Source organism: Mustela lutreola, chromosome 2 (genome assembly GCF_030435805.1).
Source record: "Mustela lutreola isolate mMusLut2 chromosome 2, mMusLut2.pri, whole genome shotgun sequence".
Classification (NCBI taxonomy): domain Eukaryota; kingdom Metazoa; phylum Chordata; class Mammalia; order Carnivora; family Mustelidae; genus Mustela; species Mustela lutreola.
In genome coordinates this window covers 14,097,772-14,119,689 of record NC_081291.1, presented here as the reverse complement: position 1 = coordinate 14,119,689, position 21,918 = coordinate 14,097,772, and the positions used below count along the sequence as shown (strand labels likewise).

The window sequence follows — 21,918 nt, the reverse complement described above, 5'->3', positions numbered from 1 at the left end:
CCCCTGCGACCTTGGCCCAGCTCAGGCCCCTCTCTGAGCCGATTTCTTTCCTGCGACTGGACAGCATCCACTTCTGGGGTCCCTCCAGCTCTCAGAGGTCTTTGGGGCTACCCGCTACATTTTGCTGTTCTCCTCCAGCTCCCCCACAGGAGGAGTGGTGCCCTCCGAGACCACCGAGTTCCCCCTCGCCGCCCCCTGCCCTCCGCAGCCCCACCCACCCAGTCTCTGAACCCCCACCCACCTTCTGCCTCGGCCTGGGTTGAGGGGGTTTCCTCTGGGAGCCTCCATCCTTTTTTTGTTGTTGTTGTTGTTTTCCCCCCTCTTTTCTTCCATTCATTCTAAAAATAGCCCTCCCTCTCCAACACTTCCCTTCCCCCCCCCCCCCACGCCGCCGGGAGCGTCTCCTGAAAGGTAATGCCTTCCCCGGGTGGGGTCCCGGAGGCCGGGATTCCGCGGCGCGGGCGGGGCTGGAGGATGCGGACCGCGGGGAACCGGGTGGGGGGCCATTGGGAGCGAAACCCCCTCCTTCCCATTGTGTGTGAGATGCTCTCAGAAGGAGCCGCCAGCGTGACCGTGACCGTGTGTGGAGGGAAAGAGAACAAAGGGGCGGGGGACCGCTAGGATATGCATTGTGGAGGCAGAGAAAGGGAGGGGTGGGGGAACCGGGAACCGCGTGTACTCAACTGGAAGAGGGGTCTCACCCAGAACCTCTGTGGGGATAACTCTCCACCCCTGGGTGGAGTCTGAAGTCACTACCTTGGTCGGACACAGGAAGGGAGAGTAAAGAACCAGCAGTAACAGGGTGGCTTCATGGAGGGAGGGCCAGTCCCCCTCCCTTGAACCCAGACAACTGCCCTGTGGCACCCCCAGAATGCCCCACCCAGTCCTGCTGCTGCTCTTGTCCACACTGTCTCCGGGGTCCTTTCTCCATGACGCAGCTACAGAATTGTCCTCAGATATGTGACTGAATCGTGTCCCTGTCCACATAACTAGCACCCTCCTCCTTGAACCTAGAGAAAGACCTATTCACGCCCTCCAAGTCCTGAGTGGTCTGGCTCCCATTCCCTTTTGACCCAAGACTAGGGCTATTTCCCTTGACCACCTACCTCACTCTGGCCGTACTCAGCCTCTGTCTTAATGTGTCCAGCCTCAGGGCCTTTGCATCTGCTGTTCCTCCTGCCAGGATCACCCTTCCTTCACCCACTGTTGTCTTTCAGAGCCTGGTCTGAGGTCACCTCCTGCTCTAGCCACACCCCTCTAGTTTACCATCTTCAATTCCTGGTGTGCTCTGTTACTTCCTCACCTTCTGCCTCCCCCAGGGAATGTACTCCCACCCCACCACAACTCAGGCCTGACTGATGAGAGGAAGGGCCAACTCTGACCCAGCACCACTCACCGGTTGGGAGCTACCCAGCTCCAATGGCACCACTGCCCCACTAACCACCCTGGAAAGCACCCCTAGGACATGGCACAAAAGATCCAGCCCCTGCTTCTGCAGGGGCGTCAACTTCCAGTGAAACTAAAAACACAGACACCCAGATGTTGCCTCCCTCCCCACCCCGGGGATGGCTTAGCCTGTTTCCAGAGTAACATGCCATGAGAAAAATGGCCCGCAGGGATCGAGTTCTGGGCCTGTTGAGCAGAAGCCAGTACGGAGGAGTGTCTGTTCAAATGGCAAATAGATGGCAAATCCGTATGAAGAACAAAGATGAGAACTGCCGGGAGGGGGAGGCACTGGGGGCAGCCCTGGGCATGGGCTCTGGGGAGGGGAGTGACCTTTCCTTTGTTATATTAGCTTTTTCATCATGTTTTCTTATACTTTTTGAAATGAAAGGGGAGGATGAAAGGAAAATCGCTTTGTTGGAGGGTAGAAAGCTCCGAGAGGGTATATGCCCCCATGCAACAGAAAACACAGCTGTCTGTGTTGAGAAATCAAATACCCACCCCCCAATACTCACCTCCATAAATGTACCCTGAAATGTTTGAACACCTACTATAAATTTAAATGCCCAGAGATGGAGTTAGGAGGGGGTGGGGATTCCTGGCTCCTGAGAGCAGAGCCACGGGGTTCTGGGAAAAGGGGAGGCTGGGACCACAGCCAAGGGTTTAAGGGACTTGTGGGGGTTGAGAGAGAGAGAGAGAGAGAGAGAGAGAGAGAAAGCCCCTGAAGACGGGTGACTGCCTTTTCTTTGCACCTTTCACTGCCAGGCCAGGACCTGACCTCAGGCTGGTGTTCAATGCCAGAAGGGTAGGAGATGGCAGGGGAAGTGGGGGGACCCAGCATGCAGAGGTATGGGGAGCCAGGGAGGGAAGAAACAAAGGCATCCTCCAAGAGCTTTCAGAAAGCCTCAAAGGATAGGCAGGGGAGTGGGGCAGAAAGGGGGTGCTCAGTCAATATTAGGTCTGCCAAATAAAACACAGGGCACGGAATGGGGCATACTTATAAAGATAAAAATTATTCGTTGTTTAAAAAAAAAAAAAAATTTGTTGTTTACCTGAAAGTCAAGTTTAACTGGGAAACCTGTAGTTTTCCTTTCTAAATCTGGAAACCCTAAGGCCCAGATCTTCTTCTGCCCAAGCGAACCTGGGGTCTGCTAGGGGGGAGCGCAGGAGTGGCCCTATTGGCGTCCGTTCTCTCCCCTCCCATCTCCTCCAGACCCCCCACGTGCTCCCTTCTTAGGCTTTTCTTTGTCCCCCTCACGTTGTCCACGTCCCTTAACTGCTGAAGTTTCCCCCCTCCCCTCCTCTCTTCCTTTGTTGTCCCCCGCCTCCCACACGCTCCCACATTACCCCATCCGCCCACTCCTCCTCCTCGGACACTCCTCTCCCCATCTTCCACAGCCCTTCGCCTTTTCCCCACCTTCTCTGGTACCCACCCCTCCTCCCCGTCCCTTCACCAACCTCCCCTCCTCCAAAGCCCCTCTCTCCGCGGTAACCTTCTCCCCAGACACCCATCCTCTCCTCTGCGAACCGCCTCCCCTCCCCACCGCAGGTCCCCGGGGCGCACGAGGGGGAACCCCGGCCACCGGCACCGAGCTCCACGCAGGCGCAGAGTCGCCCGGCTTCCCTGAGGCCGCCGCCCCCCTCGCTGCGGCCCGCGCGCCCCGTTGCCAAGGCGACGGCGAGGGCCGGAGCGGGAACCTCCGGAAGACCCCGCTCGCTCTCCCTCCCGCGCCACCTCCTCAGCAAACCCCACTCTGGTTTGAGCCGGTTTCCCCACCCCGCCCCCAGTGCGCACTGCGGCGTGTGAGGATTCCCTTGCCCACAGGGCGGGGGTCGGGCAGCGATCGACGCATGCGCCCCCGGCGAGGCTTTCCCTCCCCGCCACGCGCTCGACGGGAAAGCCCTAGCGCGTGAAGCGAGCACCCCCGCGCAGGCGCAGTGTGAGCCCGGCGTCCCCACGGCCCCGCCTGGTCGTGCAGGCAACGCGCGCGGGGAGGGCTGGGAGAGCACGGAACTCCCGTCTCACGCCCCCTCCCGCGCACTGCAGCGGAGCCGGGGATTCCCTGCTGCCCGCGCGCAAGCGCGGGCCTGGGATTCCGCGGGGGCGGGGCCGGAGAAAGAAGGGGCTTTTCCGTGAAAGGGAACAAAGGTTCTTACCGTAGTGCTTTTGTCAGAGGACCGAAGGCGGTCCTCTCAGCTCCTGTCCTGAGTTTTACCTCCTCTCTGGTCCACTGGCCGTCCCTCTGCAGTTCCCCAGGTGAGCTTGCCACACGCAGCTCTGATACCCGCACCGTGGCTCCCCATCGCCCTGAGGTGAATTCCCATCCCTCAGCCTGGCTGGCCCGGCCGGGGCCCTGCACGCCCAGCTGACACCTTCCTTCCCGTTAATCACTGTTAGTCGCGAGTCCTCCCTAATTCCCCCGCCACAAAGACCTCAACGTGGCCATGCAGGCTAGAGGCTCCTTTGCCAAGCCTTCGTTCAGGAAATGCCTTTCCCAGGCACCGTCTCATTGATTCTCCAGATAGACTAGGGTTAGATACTGTTTTAGTTCCCTTTTATATAAGAGGAAACTGAGACTTAGACCCATTAAGGCCCTGGCCTAAGACCCCAGAAGTAGAAGGAAGAAGCCTCTATTTGTGGGGAAACTTCTGGACTCAACCCCCAATCCAGATCCCCCTGCCGCCCCTGATGGCTCCCTCGCAGCCCTGGGTGCTTTCTTAGGTATGTGACACAGGCAGGTGATTTAGTTTTCCCATCTGTAATGAGGATAAATCGCTCATGGGGCTTTCCCCAGGGTTCAGTGAAACATTACCATGTGCTAAGCCAGGGCTCAGCATCCAGGGGATGGTTCCCACAGCTGGTCTAATCCCCGTTAAGTGGTCACCTTCCCTCTCTTGAACCCCCTCCCACCATGTTTCTTGGTGGCCTTCTGCCTCACTTCCCTAATCCCCACAGGGTCTTCTGGGTTACTTCCTGGATTCCTCACATGCCTTGTGGTCATTCTTAGAGTTGGCTCCAGGATCTCCACACTAAACCAGTGCTCCATATATGTTGGTTAGTTTTATGTCAGCTACCATCGTTTCAGGCACCTTCCATTCTGCATTTTAGCTGAACCCAATTATTAATGGCACCCCTTCCTTGAATAGGAGAGTTGTGACATCCAGGCCTTTGTACAGGTGGTTCCTTCAGCCCTTTCTGTTCCTGTATGTGTAGAGAATTGCTGGGCATCCTTCAGGGCCCTCCCTCCATGAAACTGTCATGGCCCCCTCTGGCCCAGCCCTGACACTACACCACTCGGCAGGAATGGGGACCAGAGGCCACATGGAAAGCCCTGTGGGTGCAGGGAGGGTATTGCTTGGGTGGGAGCCATAGCAGTGACCTGGTAAATACTTAGATCCTCCCCAACATGTGTGGGCCCATCTGGTTGCTGCCCTCCCTTTCTTCGAACTCTCCAAGGCCAACGGAGTTCTAGGAACCCAGAACCAGGTGCAGATCTCACCCAGCCCTTCCCAAAACATGTGGCCTCTGATGGGACACTTACTCCTACCCAGATCCACCTGCGTGCTCCAGCTTCCAGGCTCTTGCCTGCCTATCCGATGGAATCTGACTCATCTCCCACTCAGGCCTGCTCTGAAGAAATCCTCCACTGGGAAGCTGGCCCAGGACTTGACCCAGATGCCTCCCACATCGGACTAACACCACAGCAGCCAGCATTTCCTGACCCCCAAGCACAGTATGTGACCTGACTGCTGACTTTGAACCAGAATCTCAGGATGCTAACTACATCATCTCTAGGTTGCCTCTGGTCCTGCCCTGAAGTGCTCTGTGACCCAGAGCCAGCATCTCAATCTCTCTGAGCAGTCCTCCTGCAGCAGCCCAGCCATGGCTTCTGGGGGTGGTGGTACAGTCCCTTCATGGACAAGTGGCCCAGCCAGGTGGGAATGCATAAGAGCCAGGCCCAGGTGACAGTGGGCTTGCTGCGACAGGAGGGCATTTGGGAGCCCTGATCTTCTCTGGCTGTGACCCCTGCATTCCCTGGCATTCCAACCCTCCTCTCCCCACCACCAACCTGCCGCCCACAGACACTCCTAGAGCACACTCTGCCTCACCGACTGCCTTTATTGGGCATCATTCCCAGGGCTCTGCGGGCGCAGGAAGGGGGCGGCGGGCATCACTCGAAGCGGGACTCTCCAGCGGGAGGCATGACCTATGATGCCACGTAGCCCCCAGGACACGCGCCTCAGCCCCGGACCTCTCTGTAACCCACGCAGCTGACCCAGCAGGAGGGCGTGTGACTTCACGACCCTGACCGCCTGTGGGGCGGCTCCTCCAGTTCTGGGCTCACTTGGGGGCATTGAAGGTTACGGCCCGCTGGTTCATGGGGTTGTCTGGCGACCGCAGCCACTCCTTCTTGAGCAGCTGCTTTAGCTGTGACAGCCGCATGTTGGGGTTTTCTTGCTTGAGCCGCGGCAGCTGTGCCTCCTCGAAGGCAGTGAAGGCCGCCCGCATGCGGCGCTCTGGGTGCCGGTCCACAGCCTCTTCTGCCACGCTAGGAGTGGACAAGGGCGTTAAGGGGCGGGTCTATGGGGGCGGCCCCGCTTTGACGCGTTGCCCCGCCCCGTGCCCAAGCCCCGCCCATTACCTGAGCACGGCGATGGCATCCTCAATGGTGCGTGCTTCCACGCTGCCCTCCTCCAGCACGCGGCGGTTCACATTCTCCTCCAGCGGCACCTCCAAGTGGCTCTTGGCTTTCTCGACTGAAGGTGGGAGGCAGCCAAGTGACAGAGACATACACAGAGACAGAGAGATAAGCAGGGATGCAAGATTCCAGAGAGATGACAGAGACACAGTGGGGGAAGAGAGGGGAGAGAAGAGGCTGGCCGGCAAAGAAGGATGGGGGAGCCCTCTGGCCCTCCCTGGCCCCTGCCCAGGGCACGCTGTCCTCTTACCTAGCCTGCAGCTGGGCACACAAGAGGTGCCCAACTCATGGCTGGTGTCTCCTCAGCCTCAAGGCACCTCATTAATGCCCTGAGGACCCCCTGGGGCACAAGCCAGGTCAGGTGCAGAGCAAGCAAATGCAGCCTGTTGTGTGCCCATGCTCCCCGTGCTCAAAGCCAGACCAGCCAGGCCACTGCCCACCCTTGCTTCACCACAGCCCAGGCAACTTCTCTGGGGCTGAGGAAGGGGTGCCAGACTCAGCCAGAGGCAGCCCCACAGCCTGTCCTTTACTGGGTAAAAAGGCAGCTCCAGAGCCCACCTGGGTCCGGGGCTTCTTTGTGCTGGTGGTCTCGGCGGAGTGTCTCCTCGATCTGGGCCCGGGTGACCTTGCTGGGCGCAGACGCACGGGGGGCCTTGCCGCCCTTGAGCTTAGAGTCCTCCTCCTCCAGCAGGCGCTGCGTCTCCTTCTTGCGCTCAAGCTGCTCCAGGCGCCGCTTCTCCTTCTCCTCCTGTGGGGGGAAGGGGTGATCAGGAGTCTACCCCCCCCACACTGGCACAGGTGGACCGAGGCCCTGCTATGTGCTAAACCCTGTGCTATGCTCGGGGGACACAGCTGGGGCCCCAGACTACCTGAGGGGTCCCAGCCTACGTGACTATGGGAACAACAGGGAACCCTGGCCACGGCAGGTGGGTGGGTGGTTCTTGAAGGAAAAGTGACACCTGGGCTGGAGGAGGAGCCAGCCAGGAGCTAGCTGGAGGACAGGAGCGTCCTTAGCTGTGGGAATGCAGGTGCAAAGGCCGTGAAGCAGGAACCTCCTAGAGGTTGGTGTGGCTGGAGCAGGGAGGGGAAATGTGGAAGGAGGGGGGAGGGAGGCGACAGGAGCCAGGGAGGGTCTGAACACACTTGTTGGCTGGAGCAGGGATCGTGCCCCAGCCCAGTGCCCTAGGACAGTGTCCCCAGCCCAGTATCACAAGGGACTGGTCCCACCTTTGCTCCTCAGAGAGACCTTGATGCCATCTGGCCTACAGGACTTGCCCTTGGCTGCTGCCCCTCAACTACTCTAGGAGGAAGAGCCATGTTCTGGTTCATTTATAATGCAGGGCAGCCATGGCTTGGAATGTTCTGCCACCTCCCACTTGCACCCCCACAGGGCCCTGCAGCCCAGGTACCCATTGGCCTATCCTCTATCTGCAACTCTGCCACCTGATTTCCATGCCTTGAGGATGGTCCCCACTCCTTCAGCGCCCTCTGTGACCCTCCTATAGTGGGACTAAATGTCCCAGAAGATGACTCCATATGCCTGAGGATACCCCCTGGGCCTCTGACCTCTACCCTGCCTATCCAGTAGGAAAAGTGGGGGAGAGGTTAAAGGTTAGGGGCTCCATTGGGGCTGCCTGGGTGGTTCAGTCAATTAAGCATCTGTCTTTGGCTTGGGTCATGATCCCAGGGTCCTAGGTTCAAGCCCCACATCAGGCTCCCTGTGGGAGCCTACTTCTCCCTCTGCCCGCTGCTCCCCCTGCTTGTGCTCTCTCTCGAATAAAGAAATAAAATCTTTAAAATAAAGGCGGGAGGCTCCCACACCTGTGTCCAGGCCTCTCAGGCCAGGCCAGTGTGCTTTGATCCTCAGTTTAACCATCAATCAGAGATAATGTCCTCCCAAGGCCCCCGACCCCCGTATGGTGCTCATACAGCCTGTGTTCATTCAGTCCTGCCTTGACCTTGGCACTGGCTGCTCTCTCCTCCCAGCGCACCAATGTAGCCTCCTTCCCTGCTTCCTCTAGCTCCTCCTGAGTCCCTGGCTCCCTATTGAGCCCTTCCACTCCATGGCTTTTTCCTGTGTCTCACAGATTCCTGTTTCTCATCTTCTAGGTGGTTTGTCCTGGAGGCAGTCTCTGGCCTGGGTTTTGAACAGCTGCCTTCTGACCCGGGGCCCAGTACCCAGTAGGTGCTTAGTAAAAGTACGCTGAATGAATGCATGAATTCCCAAAGGCTCCAATAACTCAGGAAAGACATGCGGCTTGTCGCCATCAGTCTCTAGGGACATGGGACTGAGGAGGAAATCAGAGCATTTATACTCTGACATTCAGCAAAATTTTTTTTAAAAAGTCACTTGCTGTTTTTAAAAAAGAGCAATTAGCAGTTGGCAGTATCTGGTGATGGGAGATGTAAGTCTGCTTTGCAAAATATTCCAGAGCTGTAAGGAACGAGTCTATGAATAATTGACATGAAGCCCAGACAGTCAGGTGCTCATCGCCCAGTTGCTTAATATGGAACAAGTGGAGACGAAACGCTGACTTCCAGGACGGGCGATGAATTACAGCCCCATCCATGGCTGATGGCGGAGGACCAGGAGAAACAAGGCTGTGGGACCCTATTTAGCTCAAGACATGGGCTTCGGGGTAGGATATCCGGCGAAAAAGGTCTTTGGTGTCATGTGAGGGGAGGAGGTGTTACTTTTTAGTGCTTTGGAGTGAGCATGGATTTGCTTTTCTCTTTTCAAGATTTTATTTTTTCCTTTTTGTTTGCTGCTGTTGTTTAAGTATGTTCAATGTGGGGCTTGAACTCAAGATCCTGAGATCAAGACCTGAACTGAGATCAAGAATCAGAGGCTTTAGGGGCACCTGGGTGGCTCAGTCAGTTGAGCATCTGCCTTCAACTCAGGTCATGATCCCAGGATCCTGGGATGGAGCCCTGCATTGGGCTCCCTGCTCAGTGGAGATCCTGCTTCTCTCTCTCCTGCTCCCCCTGCTGGTGCTCTCTCTGTCAAATAAATAAATTTTACTTGTTTTATATAAATTTTATTTATCAGTTTGAGAGAGAGATCATGGGTACTCGAGCAGGGGGAGGGGCAGAGGGAGAAACAGACTCCCCGCTGAGCAGTGAGCCTGACCTCTCTGGCTTTTCTCTCTGCATAACGGCTCTTTGGCAGACAATACTTTTTGTCTTTTGGGTCTCCAACTTTCCTATACTGTCAAAATACTGATAGTAAAAAAAGAAAATTTAAAGACCTCCATGGACCCAGTGCAGCACAGGGCCTGGGGAGGGAACCAGTGACCAATGTCCAACTAAAAACAAGGCAGGATCCAGTTTCGCATAGGAATGTGATAGGGAAAATTCACAAAAGTGCCCAGGTGCACCAGGAATTGAGCAAGCAGGGATGGCATGTCACCCCCGCTATTTTCTACCACTGTTACCAATCTGGACAAGAACCTCTGACCAGCTCAGGGGACCAGGCAGCATAGCTATAAATGGGTCTCTGGCGCCACCTACTGGACCCAGCAAATCAATACCAGCCCTGATCCACAACCCAGACACCAATTAGGTACCCATCAGAGAGCAGACAGCCACGCCTGCACTCTTCTGTGTTTTTACACACACCTGGAAGAGCCGGCGAGCCCTGGGGCCAGGAGGGTGGATCCAGGGGACCTATTAACAGCAGTTCTTGGCACAGCTGACGTGGGGCTGGCTCATTATTTACTATGGGGTTGTCCAGTATCATGAAGTGTGCTGGGCAGCATGCCTGGCCCCCACCCACCAGATGCCAGTAACACCTTCCACCCATTGGTTGTGACAATCCAAAATGTCTCCAGATGTGCCAAGTGTCCGCTGAGTGCAGAATCACTCCACGGTGAGAAGTGCCAATCTAGCCCAACCCTGACATTACATGAAGGACAAAGTAAGCCCACACAGGGCGGTGGATGCCTTCCCATTCCTTAAACATGCCAAGTCCTAGCCACCCCAGGGCCTTTGCACGAGCCTCTGTCTCCACCTCCCACCTTGCTCTTGCTCCATGTCCAGTTTATCCTCACTCTTCAAGCCAAAGCTCCAGGGGCCTCCAGCCACCTTCTACCACGTTTCCCTGTTGACTGCCCACTTTAGCCTCAGGTGCAGGAGCCTGGGAGCCACCCACCTTGCGCTGTTCCTTCCTCATGACGTGTTTGTCCTCATCCTTCCAGTAGGCATCCTCCAGTTCCTTCTGCTTCCTGGCATCAGCTGCTGCCTTGGCCTCAGCCCTCCGTGCCCGGGCCGCTGCCGACTTGGTGTTCTCACCCTGGAACTTCTTGGGCATCCCTCAGCAGGCTGCAGGAGGAGGGAAGGGAACATTGAGTAGGGGGCATCCATCCTTGGTATCCCCAGACTAACACCTGCAGTCAGGATCCCCTTGGAGCCTTGATGGTCTTGTCTATAGAATGAGGGCTTCAGACTTCATGATCTCCTTTTTTAAAAAATATATCAAGGGGTGCCTGGGTGGCTCAGTCGGTTAAGGGACAGCCTTCAGCACAGATCATGATCCCGGAGTCCGTGGATAGAGTCCCATATCCGGCTCCCCACTCTGCAGGGAGTCGGCTTCTCCCTCTGCCCCTCCCCCACTTGTTCTCACAATCTCTCTCAAATAAATAAATAAATAAATAAAATCTTTAAAAAAATTTATTGAGGTAAAATGCACACAACAAAACCATGAACCCTATTAAAGTGCACAATTTGGTGGCATTTAGAACATTCACAATGTACAACCATCACCTCTCTCTAGTTCCAGAATATTTCTATCCCCCCAAAAAGGAAACCCCACACCCACAAGCAGTCACTCTCCCTTCCCCTTTCTGTCTCTAAGAATTTGCCTCTTTGGGACACTTCATATACATGGAATCATACACTCTTTCACTCAGTGTGATGTTTGCAAGGTTAATCTGTTTTTTAGCATGGGAGAGTTTCATTCCTTTTGAAGGCTGAGTAATATTCCATGTATAAACAGACCATGTTTTGTTTATCCATCCAGCACTGAAGAACATCTGAGTTGTTTCCATTTTTTGGCTTTTAGAGTCATGATTCTGGGGCCCCCTGGGGGCCAGTCTGTGTGTGGCCCCTCCGATGTTACCACTTATGAGGCTTCAGTCCCCAGAGCCCTGAGGCCAAGTCCTCCTCACCCGAGTAAATAGTTGCTGTGAGCAGCTCCCAGTGACCCAGCCTAGGCTTGCACAGCTGGCAACATGTGATGACTGGAAAGCTGCTGTCCAGCAGGCCCCTGGTCTGTGTGAGTCCCACGCTGGGTGCTGGGGAAGTGATGCACACAAACGGCAGACACCAACCCTTCATAAGGACCAACTCCACAGAATGCCTCCAAAGCCTTAAATCTGGGAACTGCCCTTTTTCCCATTCAGAGGTGGGGGAGTCAAGGTACCTGGCCAGGTTGCCTAGCACCTGGTGAGTCTAGGGTCTCACCTCCAAAGCCTGACTTCCAGGTGAGGAAGGGAAGGCTGTGCGGCCCAGGTATGTGCTTTCAGCTCTCTGGGCCTCAGTTTTCCTCATCTGGGAAATGGGCTGATGCCCCTGGTTGTTTGTTCCCCTAAACATCTCCAGCTCCGTTCCCTTAGGGAAACAGGCTCAGCATCCAAGAATGAAGGAGAAAGAATAGGGGGGCCTCTCTGACTCAGGACCACCAGGCCACCCCATTCTAGCCTCCTAGCTGTGTGACTTGTCGGCCAGAGGGCTCCCACCTCACAGCCTCACTGGAAACTCTTAACATCAGCTCCCACTTGCACAGTTTTGCACACTGGACTCAGGGCTTTCTACACAGTATCTGAGTGAATTCTCCCAATGCTGGTGTGTGGCAGCAGGGCTGAGACCTAAAGGAGGCAGCCCTGCGAGGATGAAGAGCTGGGACGTCTGGGCAGAGGGCAGAGGATATGCAAAGACCTTGTGGCCGACCCTCAGTCCCAACTCTGTGATCCTAACCACTCCTCCATCCCAGGGTCCCAGCTTCTGAGACCACTGGGGCCCCCCACTTCACATCAAGGGGTGACCCCTTGGCCAGGTGGCCCATGCTGAGACTGAGGAGAGAGCCTCATGGGGCAGAGCAGGGAAAAGTCAGGGACATCAGAGGACCCAGAAGACTCAGGGTTGAATCCTGGCTCTGCAATCACAGCCAAAGTGCTCCCTGAGCTGAGACACGGGATTCCAGTCCCTCCCCGGACAGGATGCATGAGCTGCCATGGGGGTCCACTAGCCTGATCTCGCACTTCCCTCAGCTGCTCCTTGGCCCCTAAATCAAGCATTTATTACTGAATGTCTACAGTATAGCTGACAGAACACCCCCACCCTGGGTTCCCCAGGAGAGTGCCAAGAACTGGGAGTCACTGTCTAAGTTACAGATCATGGAAACTACTCCCCCCCCCCCCACTCTCCCTCCACCTTCCACTCACTCTGAGTGGCAGCCACACCAGCCTCCCTGCCATTTTTCAAACATCCCAAGCAGGTTCTCGCTTCAGGGCCTTTGCACTTCCTCTGCCTACCACCTGGCTGCTCCTCACTCCTCTTTTTACCCAGGTTTTAACTCCTATTTAAATTTCAGAGCCTAGCTCAGGTGCTGCTGCCTGCAGGAAGCCCTTCCTGAGACACCCTCTCTTAGACCACAAACTTCTCTCTGAGGCACTTGTTTGAATTGCTGTTTTATGTTCATTTATGTGATTATTTGACAAATGGCCATCTTTCTCAGAGGCTGGGAGCTCTGTGAGGGCAAGGACTACCGTGGTCACTACTACATCCCCTGTGCCCTATACAGCAGGAGCTTAATGAATGTTCTGAGCAAATGAACAATAAGCATCTACTTCCAGAGCTCCCTCAGTATTTACTTCACACTTGGGTTGTGTCCAAGCTCAGCTCCTCCCTGTTCTTCCCACTCACCTCCCTCTCCAGCCTCTGAGCCTTTGCTCCTGCTGTTCCCTCGCCTGATACACCCTGCCCCATTCCCTCCTCCTATGAAAATCCCGCCCGCTCACAGGGATTGGCCCAGCATCCTCTCCTCCCAGAGCCCACTGCTTAAGACCCTCAACTTCATCCCAAAGCCTGACAGGACAATTTTGATCCTCTCTTCAGGCTGGGACAAGATGTTGATCTTCCCTCAATATTAATATGTTGAAGCCCTAACCCTCAGTGCGACTGTCTTTGGAGACAGGGCCAATGAGGTGGTAATAGAGATGAAGTGAAGTCATAAGGGCGGGGCCCTAATGGAATGGGGCTGGTGTTCCTCAAAGAGCAAAAGACACCAGAGCTTGCTCTCTTCCAAGTCAGGAAGACTGCCTGCACCAGGAACCAAACTGGCTGGCACTCTGATCTTAGACTTCCTAGCCTCCAGAACTATGAGCAAATAAATTTCTGTTGTTTAAGTCACCCACTCTGTGGTATATATATATATTTTTTAAATAGCAGCCTGAGCGGACTAATACAGACAGATTTTCTCCTCTGTGTGGTGGTAAATACTTGCTCACACACACTTGTGTCACTCAGTAAACATGCACTGAGCACCTAGTATGTGTGGGACGCTGGGGGAAAGAAGCAGGACCGATGTGACTGCCAGCCTGGCTGGGAGATGGACGGTAAGGGTGACAATTTGCCAAGAGAACTGTGATGGGGACTTGCAGCGCGCTAGGGAAGCCCAGAGGGGGTTTCTGACCCAGCCTCGGGGCTAAGGGGTGTCAAAGGGCTTCCTGAAGGAGGTATCTAAGAAAAGGCCTAAAAGTGTGAGGAGCTCGGAGTCCCCAGAAGTGTGGGGGAGGCAGGCTGGGAGGAGGGGATCTGTACTCCACGGTGATGAGAAGATGCCGAAGGCGTTTGAACCCTGAAGCGCAGATCCGCGCTAAGAGCCCTGGGGTTGATTGAGGAGGTGAAATGGAGGGGTGAGATATGTAGGGAGCTTTAGCAGGGATCCGGGGAGCGCCTCTGGATGGTCAGGGGGATGCATTTAGGAGGGAACAAGTCCCAAGTTGATTGGATGTCAAAGTACAAGAGAGAATAGAAGATGGAAGTTCAACAGTCTCTTCCCAGAAGCCCTTCTGCCAACCCCTTCTGAGCTCTCCCTGCCCCTCGTCCCTATCCCCGGCCCTGACCCTACTGCAAGAGGCTGAAGCGTCCGTACCCAGCTCTGTTACCCCAAAGCCTGGAAAGTGCTCAGAGGCAGGTCCGGAGCTGGCTCGCCGCGAACAGGACGCAATTCCTCCGGGTCTCAGTCGCCCGCTCTGGAAAATGGGTATAGCCACCCGCGAGAGCCCTCTAGACTGGGCGCCGAAAGTGCCCCGGTCTCTGAGCACCCCGCCTCCAGCCCTCCGGGGTGGGGGGTGCTCTCAGGCCTGGCCGCCCCGCCGCCGCCCCCTTCCCCCCTCCCCGCGTTGCACCCCGCCCCCCCGGACCCCGGCTCCGCCCGCGCCTCGGCCGCTCCTACCTCCTTCCCCCAGCGCCGGCCCGGTCGCGAATCCGTGACGCCACCGCGGGGCTTGCGCGCCGAACTCCTGTAGGCGCGCGCTGATTACGTCCCGGCGCCTGTCGCCCTCTTGGTAAGGGAAATCCTGCTCTGGCCTCCAATCTAAGCCGAGGTTATCAGCCATTCCTTATCCTCTTGGAGAAGAGGATATTTTATAAGTCCCCATCCCTTTCTCTCGCTTCAGATATTGGCGAACTATGAGGAGAGGGTAAAAACTACAATAGAGAATATCGCCCTTACCAAGATGGCCATTGCCCGGATGAAATATGGCCGCTTCCACTTCACACGTGGTCTGGCGGCGTCACGCGGGAGCTGCCCGGCCACCAGGGTGCGCCAGAGCCCGCGGTCCACACGTGGTCCCTAGACCAGCCAAGCTCAGAGGAATCCTCCTCAGTCTTGACTGTCGCTTTGCGCTTTGAAGGCGCTCTCCTAAGTCCCCACTCTCTGCTTCTCACCTGCGAAGCTGGGGAGGGCGGGGACAGGAGAAAAGGGCAGAGAAATTAACACACTTCACCCCGTTCAGGTGGGGAAACGGGCAAAGGGAGACCGGCAACTGAGTTTAGCGAAACCTACGGCAAGAAGCTCAGATTCCTAGCCAGTCCCTCCTGAGTTGCTGCACTCACCCACTCCCTCAAAACACATTTGGCTTATTTTATTCAACAATTAGCTTGGGGGGGGGGGGCAAATTGTCAGAGGCACCTACTCTTCAGTTTCTAAGTTTACTGAGTAGGCTTAGTGTCCTCATCTGTAAAAATGTTAGTACAGATGTGGGAAACAGAGGCAGAAGAAAGATTATTAAATTTCCTTACCCACTGACAAGCCCTTAAAACACTCAGAGTAACTCTCCTCTAGGGTCTCAACTACCCCCAGTCAGGATCCTCTAAGTCTACTCTAACGATTCCTTTGGAAACTTTATCTCTAGACCTCCAAGATAGTGTTGACAATCATTCCCAAGCATATGGCCCACTGCTAGATATCTAAAGGGCTCATGAAAAGGTCTTATTACTGGTAATGAATAACCTTTTCCCCAGACAATAGCTAGCCCCTCAAGGTCCTAGAAACCTTGCTTCTAAAATTCCTCAGAGACTTATATCATCCCTAATCCCCTCCCCAACTTACAAGTATATAATAGACCCTCCTCACATCCCTGGGGCAGCAGCTCTTCCTGCCCATGGGTCCTGTTCCCGTGCTTTCATAAACCACCATTTTGCACCAAAGATGTCTCAAGAATTCTTTCTTGGTCATCAGCTCCGGATCTCACCCCATTGACCCTCACCTATGTTCTAGAACTTCATCATTTGGCGCCCGAACGTGAGGCTGTGAGTCTTTACATTTGGTCTCTGAGCTTCGGTGCAAAACTGGTGAGTACTTCTCTCTACTTCCTTTAGTCTCATTTCAGGGGCTTTTCAAGGAGTATGGTCTTACTGGAACACTTGCATGTCGATTGCTCAGGCTGTAATCCTCTAGCTCGTGGCTACTCTACCGGGAGGAGAATGTCTGCCTTTTGGCTGGAAGTCAGTACCCTGGCTGGAATGGTAAGAAGACCCAGAAACTTGATGCCCTCTCTTTATTCCTGTTCTTATATAAAGTTGTCTGTCTTGGGCACAGGACAGCCACCTGAGTCACCAGGACGGCTGCTAATCTTAAGACTCCTGTGTGAGTTTTCCTCCTGACTGATCTAACGTGATCCCCTCCACATCCCTGGTCTAGCCACTTCTGGCCTCGGGATCTCCATTGGGAGCCGGCCAAAACCAGTACCAAATTGAATTAAAATGCAACCAGGAACCATATCCTAGGGAAGTTGGCTGTAAGGACCACATGTGTTGGAATGTCGCATAGACCATGATGGATTTCGGTCTTTACTGTTTCTTGTCAGTGTCTTCTATAAAATACTTAAAGCTATGAAATTGGGTAATTTCCTCTTGCCAAAATTTTCTAGTATTTCCATGGGTTAAAATGGCAAAACAGTATGCAATCTTCAGGACAGACAATGGCATGGCATGGCACAGTGTTTTGGTTCATTCACCAGGCACCCATCAGCAGCCTAGGATGCGATGGGGAAGAGGAGGGGTGCCGGCACCCCTCCAGGGCCTTTTACGGCAGGAATGCCTTCTGCGGAAGGCAGGATCGTGATCAATGGCGATGTCTTGAGGGACGCCTCTGGTTGCTTTTCACACACTGTAATCTCTGACATATCCTGCATGGGACACCACCCAGGCATCAGAGGGGATTTGGTAATGGACCTTCTTTACTTTTCTGGGAGCATGGCCTCAGTAGACTTCTTCAGTTCCCAAGGACTCTACCTTGGGGTGCCTTTTAACCCACTGGAAATAATTTGGATTACAAAATTTAGGGAAGGACTGAGGTTCTGTAACACTGCATGGCCTCAGTGGGATCTATCAGTGAGATCTCCTCTGCAGGAAACAGGGCAAATGGACCTAGGATACCTTCATTGCTCATACCTAGGCCTTCATTGCTCTACACCAGAACCCCAATCTAAGGACCTTTCGCAGAATGTGTTTGCCTGAATGAGTCAGCTAGTAAACTCCCTCCTGACATGTTGGATGATAATTATGTAAATAAACCTTCTTCTAGTAAACCCAGGTTGCTGGAGGATACACAGACCATCTGTAGCAAAGGGGACTCTGACGTTCATCTCTCTGTTCCTCCTAATAGATGTAGGGCTTCTCCCTCACTCATTTCCTGTGTTAATGGCTATAACTGGAGCCAACTGTGGTTAGTCTAACATGAGACAGAGTCTTTAAGGAATATTCCCAAGCAGCTGCTGAAACTCCCTTTGTTTCAGGGAAATTCCCTGTATTCTCTGGCCCAACATGGACTGCCTAACCCTTCCCTCCTTGTTGGTGGGAAAACATGGTGTCTGCTCCTCTGTTGGGGCTGATGAGCTCTAAAACCAGGAATCCTTTCTCTGCCTCCTGGCAGCACTTTGTTTCTTCTGTCACCCCCTCCTTCTGCACCAGGTTGGGTGCGGCATGTGTGACTGGCCTCTAGACCATCCTCAGTGCTTCCTGCACCACGGCTCCTTCTCTCTTCACTGTCAAAGAGCAAGAAGAGCACCCCCTGGACCTAACACCCCCCACTCCAGATCTTCCCACGTGTCTCAGGTAAATATTCAAAATGGAGTGGGCCCAGGTGGAACGTAAATCAGTATTTGATCTAAGTGAGGTTTGTTGGTTTAATTAAGAGAGACATGTCTTTTAAGTTATCAGCAGTAAACATGAAACATCAATCAAAGTTTACTGAAGGTCAAATAAGCTCGTGTTATTTGTTAAAATCTGCTAGTAAAGAGATGATTAAACTTATGTTTAATTGTCTGTCTCAAAGTTTTAGTGGGTAATTGCTGAGATGGCTTTCAAAGTCTTCCGTAACATGAAAGTTTAAAGTTTTGCTTGGATAACAAGTAAAATTAAATTTGTTGGACATCTAGGTCTTTTCCAAATAGGATAAAGTGCTAAAGCATTGAGTACTGGATGTAGGTTTGTGCTGTTGACTTCTTACTGCAAAGAAACTAAGAATATTTAAATCTGTTAGTAAACATGTATTTTTCTAAGAGTACAAAATTCTGCTAAGTGTGGCTAAGACTGGTGGAAATAAGGGAAACAACTCTGTATGTGGAAAAGTAGAAGATATGTAAGAAACATTTAAGGAATGGAAATGCATCTTGTTGAAGGTAAAAAAAAAAAAAAAAAGGTAATTTTGTCCTAAATGAGATGGTTGTTTGGAAGGAAATGTCTTGGGACAAAACCTGAATGCAAAGGAAAGTTGTAGAAGGTTTGTGAAGGGAAATCTTCTAGAAAAGGAATTTTAGGTATGGTCAGGATGGACTAAGATTAAAGTGAATTTTAAAAAAGACACTGGTATAGAAAGTCTGCTTTCTCTCTGTTCAAAAAGGACAAAGTTTTCTTAGGTTAATTGATCTGCTGTTAAGAAGAAAATGTAAATGATTTTCTCTTTGCCTGCCCAGAAAAAACAACTTCTATGTTTTGTTTTATCAGATCTTTTTTTTTTTTTTTAAGATTTTATTTACCCATTTAACAGAGATCACAAGTAGGCAGAGAGGCAGGCAGAGAGAGGGGGAAGCAGGCTCCCCACTGAGCAGGGCTCGATCCCAAGATTCTGGGATCATGACCAGAGCGGAAGGCAGAGGCTTAACCCACTGAGCCACCCAGACGCCCCTGTTTTATCAGATCTTTAACACCCCTAATCCTACTTAGGCATGTGCTTTAAAAGGTTTTAACAAACTTCCCCAAGATTTTAAATCTTGAACAAAGTCTTGATTCTCTTGTAAAATGAGTTTTATCTTCAAGGAGATTCATATAAATGACTTTCAGGACAAATACAGGTATTCAATATATTAAACTAAAATGGGTAAGAATTTCCAGAACTAAGTAAAGCTGCATTCAAACTAAACCAGAGGGGCGCCTGGGTGGCTCAGTGGGTTAAAACCTCTGCCTTCAGCTCGGGTCATGATCCCAGGGTCCTGGGATCAAGCCCCACATCAGGCACTCTGCTCAGCAGGAAGCCTGCTTCCTCCTCTCTCTCTGTCTGCCTCTCTGCCTACTTGTGATCTCTGTCTTTCAAAAACAAAACAAAACAAAACAAAACAAAACACCTAAACCAGAATTAGTATCATGGGACTAAATGAACTAAAGGATTATAGTGTTATGTCTCTCATTTTAGACATTGCTGGTTCTCTAATGTTTGCTCTTCCAGACTAAGAAAACTTTTTCTTAAGATGTCTGGGACTTACAGAGATTTAAAAATATTCATTTGTAGACAAATCAAAGCATTCAACTTTTCTCTCTATCTGAACCCTCTAAAACTCAAAAGGTCTCTGTAAGTATTCTTTCCTCCATGGCAATCAGTCATTTGCATAAGTTCAATAAGTATCTGTTCTCCTTGTAACAGGACACCATTGGAAGCATGGGTTATTTTACCAAGGCTTTGACAGGAATGTTGTATTTGAGAGAGATATGCATAGACTCAGATATGGCCAGACAGCTTTAAGGAACTAAGGTTGACTTTATGAAACCTGGAGCCATAAAGCCCATTGGAACTGTTGGCGTGAGACCTTGCTTACAGAGTTCCCAGCAGCCTCACCAGGTGAGTAAAGAATATCACTTCCTGGCAGGTGCAAAAACCTCAGGATACTTTGGGGACCTCAGGAAGAGGAATTCGCTTAAATCGGCGGGTACTGCAGGCATGTCTGATGGCAAGTGCATGGGTTGGCTTCTGGCCTGGAGAAGCTACTAAAAGTTCCACCTAGAGATTCCTTATAAGAAGTCCCAGAAAAGCAGATTCTAAAAGATCTATATGATCACTCACTGTTCTTGCTGAACTTATGTAAATAATTAGGACAAATTTGTTGAAACTGGACTTGTTTTTCAAATAGATTAGTCCTGATTTGGCTATCTCCGGAAATGGAGGTTATTTTAGAGAGAAAAATTATGTTTCAGTAACACACACCTTTGTGGATGTTAATTTCTAGATTTTGTTGTCTTTAAATGTTTGTTTACCTAAGCTAGACAACTTGAGGTAAACTTTAGAGAAGCTGTACAATAGCTCGTTTAGACAATCTTGCCTAATATTCTGTAGGGATAATAACAGAACCCATTAGGCACATAACTTAAATATTTAAACAACTGGAAAAATGGGATTGATTCCCCTACAATTGTATAACTATCACATTGTGTGTGGCTGGAATAATGAAACTGCCTAAAAGCCAGCATACCACACTCCACAGGATTAACTATGGACTTGTGGAAATAATGGATGACCCCCACTTTCTTTATGATTGGATTGGATGATGCATGTGGGACTCCCCTTATCTCTTGACAAGTTTTCTCCCACTTGCCAGTGATCCTCTGTAATCAGGATATTGTTAAGGCTAGACCATTCAAAGGGCTTCTTAATGGTTTCATCTCTTAGTCATATTTATTCTAGAAGCCACCTCTGTTGAGCTACAATTGCAAACAAATGCTTTAGCTAAGCATAGAATAGCCCTCCTCGTAAAAATAGCCTCAAAGCTCACTATGGGACAGTCTCTAACTATAATGACTTCACATCAGATCCAGATTTGTCTTAAGAAACCAAAGGCCACCAATGGATGATGGAAGCTGACTTATTAAATACTGGGCTACCCTTACAGATATGCCAGAAATAATACTTAAAACTTGTCAAACTTTAAACCTAGTTACCCGTATGCCTGAACCTGACCATTGTACTTCTTTCTCTATAGAGCAAAACTGTTCAGAGGTTAGTGATCTTGCTTACTCTAGTTGGCCAGATTTAAGATTCCCCTATTAAAAATACAAATGAGGGGCACTTGGGTGGCTCAGTGGGTTAAGCCTCTGCTTTTGGCTCAGGTCATGATCCCAGGGTTCTGGGATCGAGCCCCACATCGGGCTCTCTGTTCAGCAGGAGCCTGCTTTCCTTCCTCTCTCTCTGCCTGCCTCTCTGCCTACTTGTGATCTCTGTCTGTCAAGTAAATTTAAATAATAAATAAAAATACAAATGACAGTTGGTTTACTGATGACAATAGTTTTTATAAAAAGAATTTAAAAAGCTAGGGATGCCATAGTGCTCACTAACACTTTGCAATTGCCAAAGCCTTAAAAATAAAGATTAATACTGACTCCAAATATGCCTTCCTAGTACTACATGCCCATGGAGTTATTTGGAAGGAAAGGGGATTACCATTAAGCCATAACTCCCCAATCAAATATGGGCCTGAGATCATAACCCTTCTTTTTTAAAAAAAAATAATTTATTTAGGGCACCTGGGTGGCTCAGTGGGTTAAGCCGCTGCCTTCGGCTCAGGTCGTGATCTCAGGGTCCTGGGATCGAGGCCCGCATCGGGCTCTCTGCTCAGCAGGGAGCCTGCTTCCCTCTCTCTCTCTCTGCCTGCCTCTCCATCTACTTGTGATTTCTCTCTGTCAAATTAAAAAAATAAATAAATAAAATTATTTATTTATTTATTTGACAGAGAGAGAGGTCACAAGTAGGCAGAGAGGCAGGCAGAGAGAGAGAGGAGGAAGAAAGCTCCTCACTGAGCAGAGCGCCCAATGTGGGACTCAATCCCAGGACCCTGAGATCATGATCTGAGCCGAAGGCAGAGGTTTAACCCACTGAGCCACCAGGTGCCCCGATCATAACCCTTCTTGAGGCTGTACACCTGTCCAAGGAGGTAGTGGTGATTCACATCAAAGGACATCAAAAGGATATGACCTTAGAATCCAAAGGAAACAATTTAGCAGACCA

General features: G+C 51.9%; 1 protein-coding gene and 1 long non-coding RNA gene across 4 annotated transcripts; one reads left to right on the top strand and one right to left on the bottom strand.

Annotated features, from left to right (window-relative positions):
- Positions 1 to 5,545: 5,545 nt before the first annotated feature.
- CCDC124 (coiled-coil domain containing 124) lies at positions 5,546 to 14,749 on the bottom strand. Of its 3 annotated transcripts, XM_059160485.1 has the most exons (6): positions 14,599 to 14,617; positions 14,296 to 14,395; positions 10,294 to 10,463; positions 6,702 to 6,891; positions 6,087 to 6,201; positions 5,546 to 5,993 (listed from the first exon to the last, which is right to left on the bottom strand). In XM_059160485.1, the coding sequence occupies exons 3-6, from the start codon at positions 10,450 to 10,452 to the stop codon at positions 5,786 to 5,788; spliced, it is 672 nt and encodes a 223-aa protein (XP_059016468.1). In that variant the 5' UTR covers positions 10,453 to 10,463; positions 14,296 to 14,395; positions 14,599 to 14,617; the 3' UTR covers positions 5,546 to 5,785. The 3 variants fall into 3 exon arrangements, with proteins under 3 accessions (XP_059016468.1, XP_059016467.1, XP_059016466.1); XM_059160484.1 differs by lacking the exon at positions 14,296 to 14,395 and having other exon boundaries at positions 14,599 to 14,749; XM_059160483.1 differs by lacking the exon at positions 14,599 to 14,617 and having other exon boundaries at positions 14,296 to 14,497.
- Positions 13,644 to 21,411, top strand: LOC131823749 (uncharacterized). Its single transcript, XR_009350655.1, has 4 exons — positions 13,644 to 13,756; positions 16,026 to 16,172; positions 17,581 to 17,762; positions 19,567 to 21,411. It is a non-coding gene; the product is annotated as an uncharacterized LOC131823749 (long non-coding RNA).
- The last annotated feature ends 507 nt before the right edge of the window (positions 21,412 to 21,918 follow it).

Excerpts from the sequence above, each read along its gene's own strand:
- CCDC124 (XM_059160484.1), bottom strand. The coding sequence starts at position 10,452 with ATGCCCAAGAAGTTCCAGGGTGAGAACACCAAGTCGGCAGCGGCCCGG. Across the intron at positions 6,892-10,293 it reads TGAGGAAGGAACAGCGCAAG|GAGGAGAAGGAGAAGCGGCG; the intron begins GTGGGTGGCTCC and ends TTCCCCCCACAG. Across the intron at positions 5,994-6,086 it reads GATGCCATCGCCGTGCTCAG|CGTGGCAGAAGAGGCTGTGG; the intron begins GTAATGGGCGGG and ends GTCCACTCCTAG.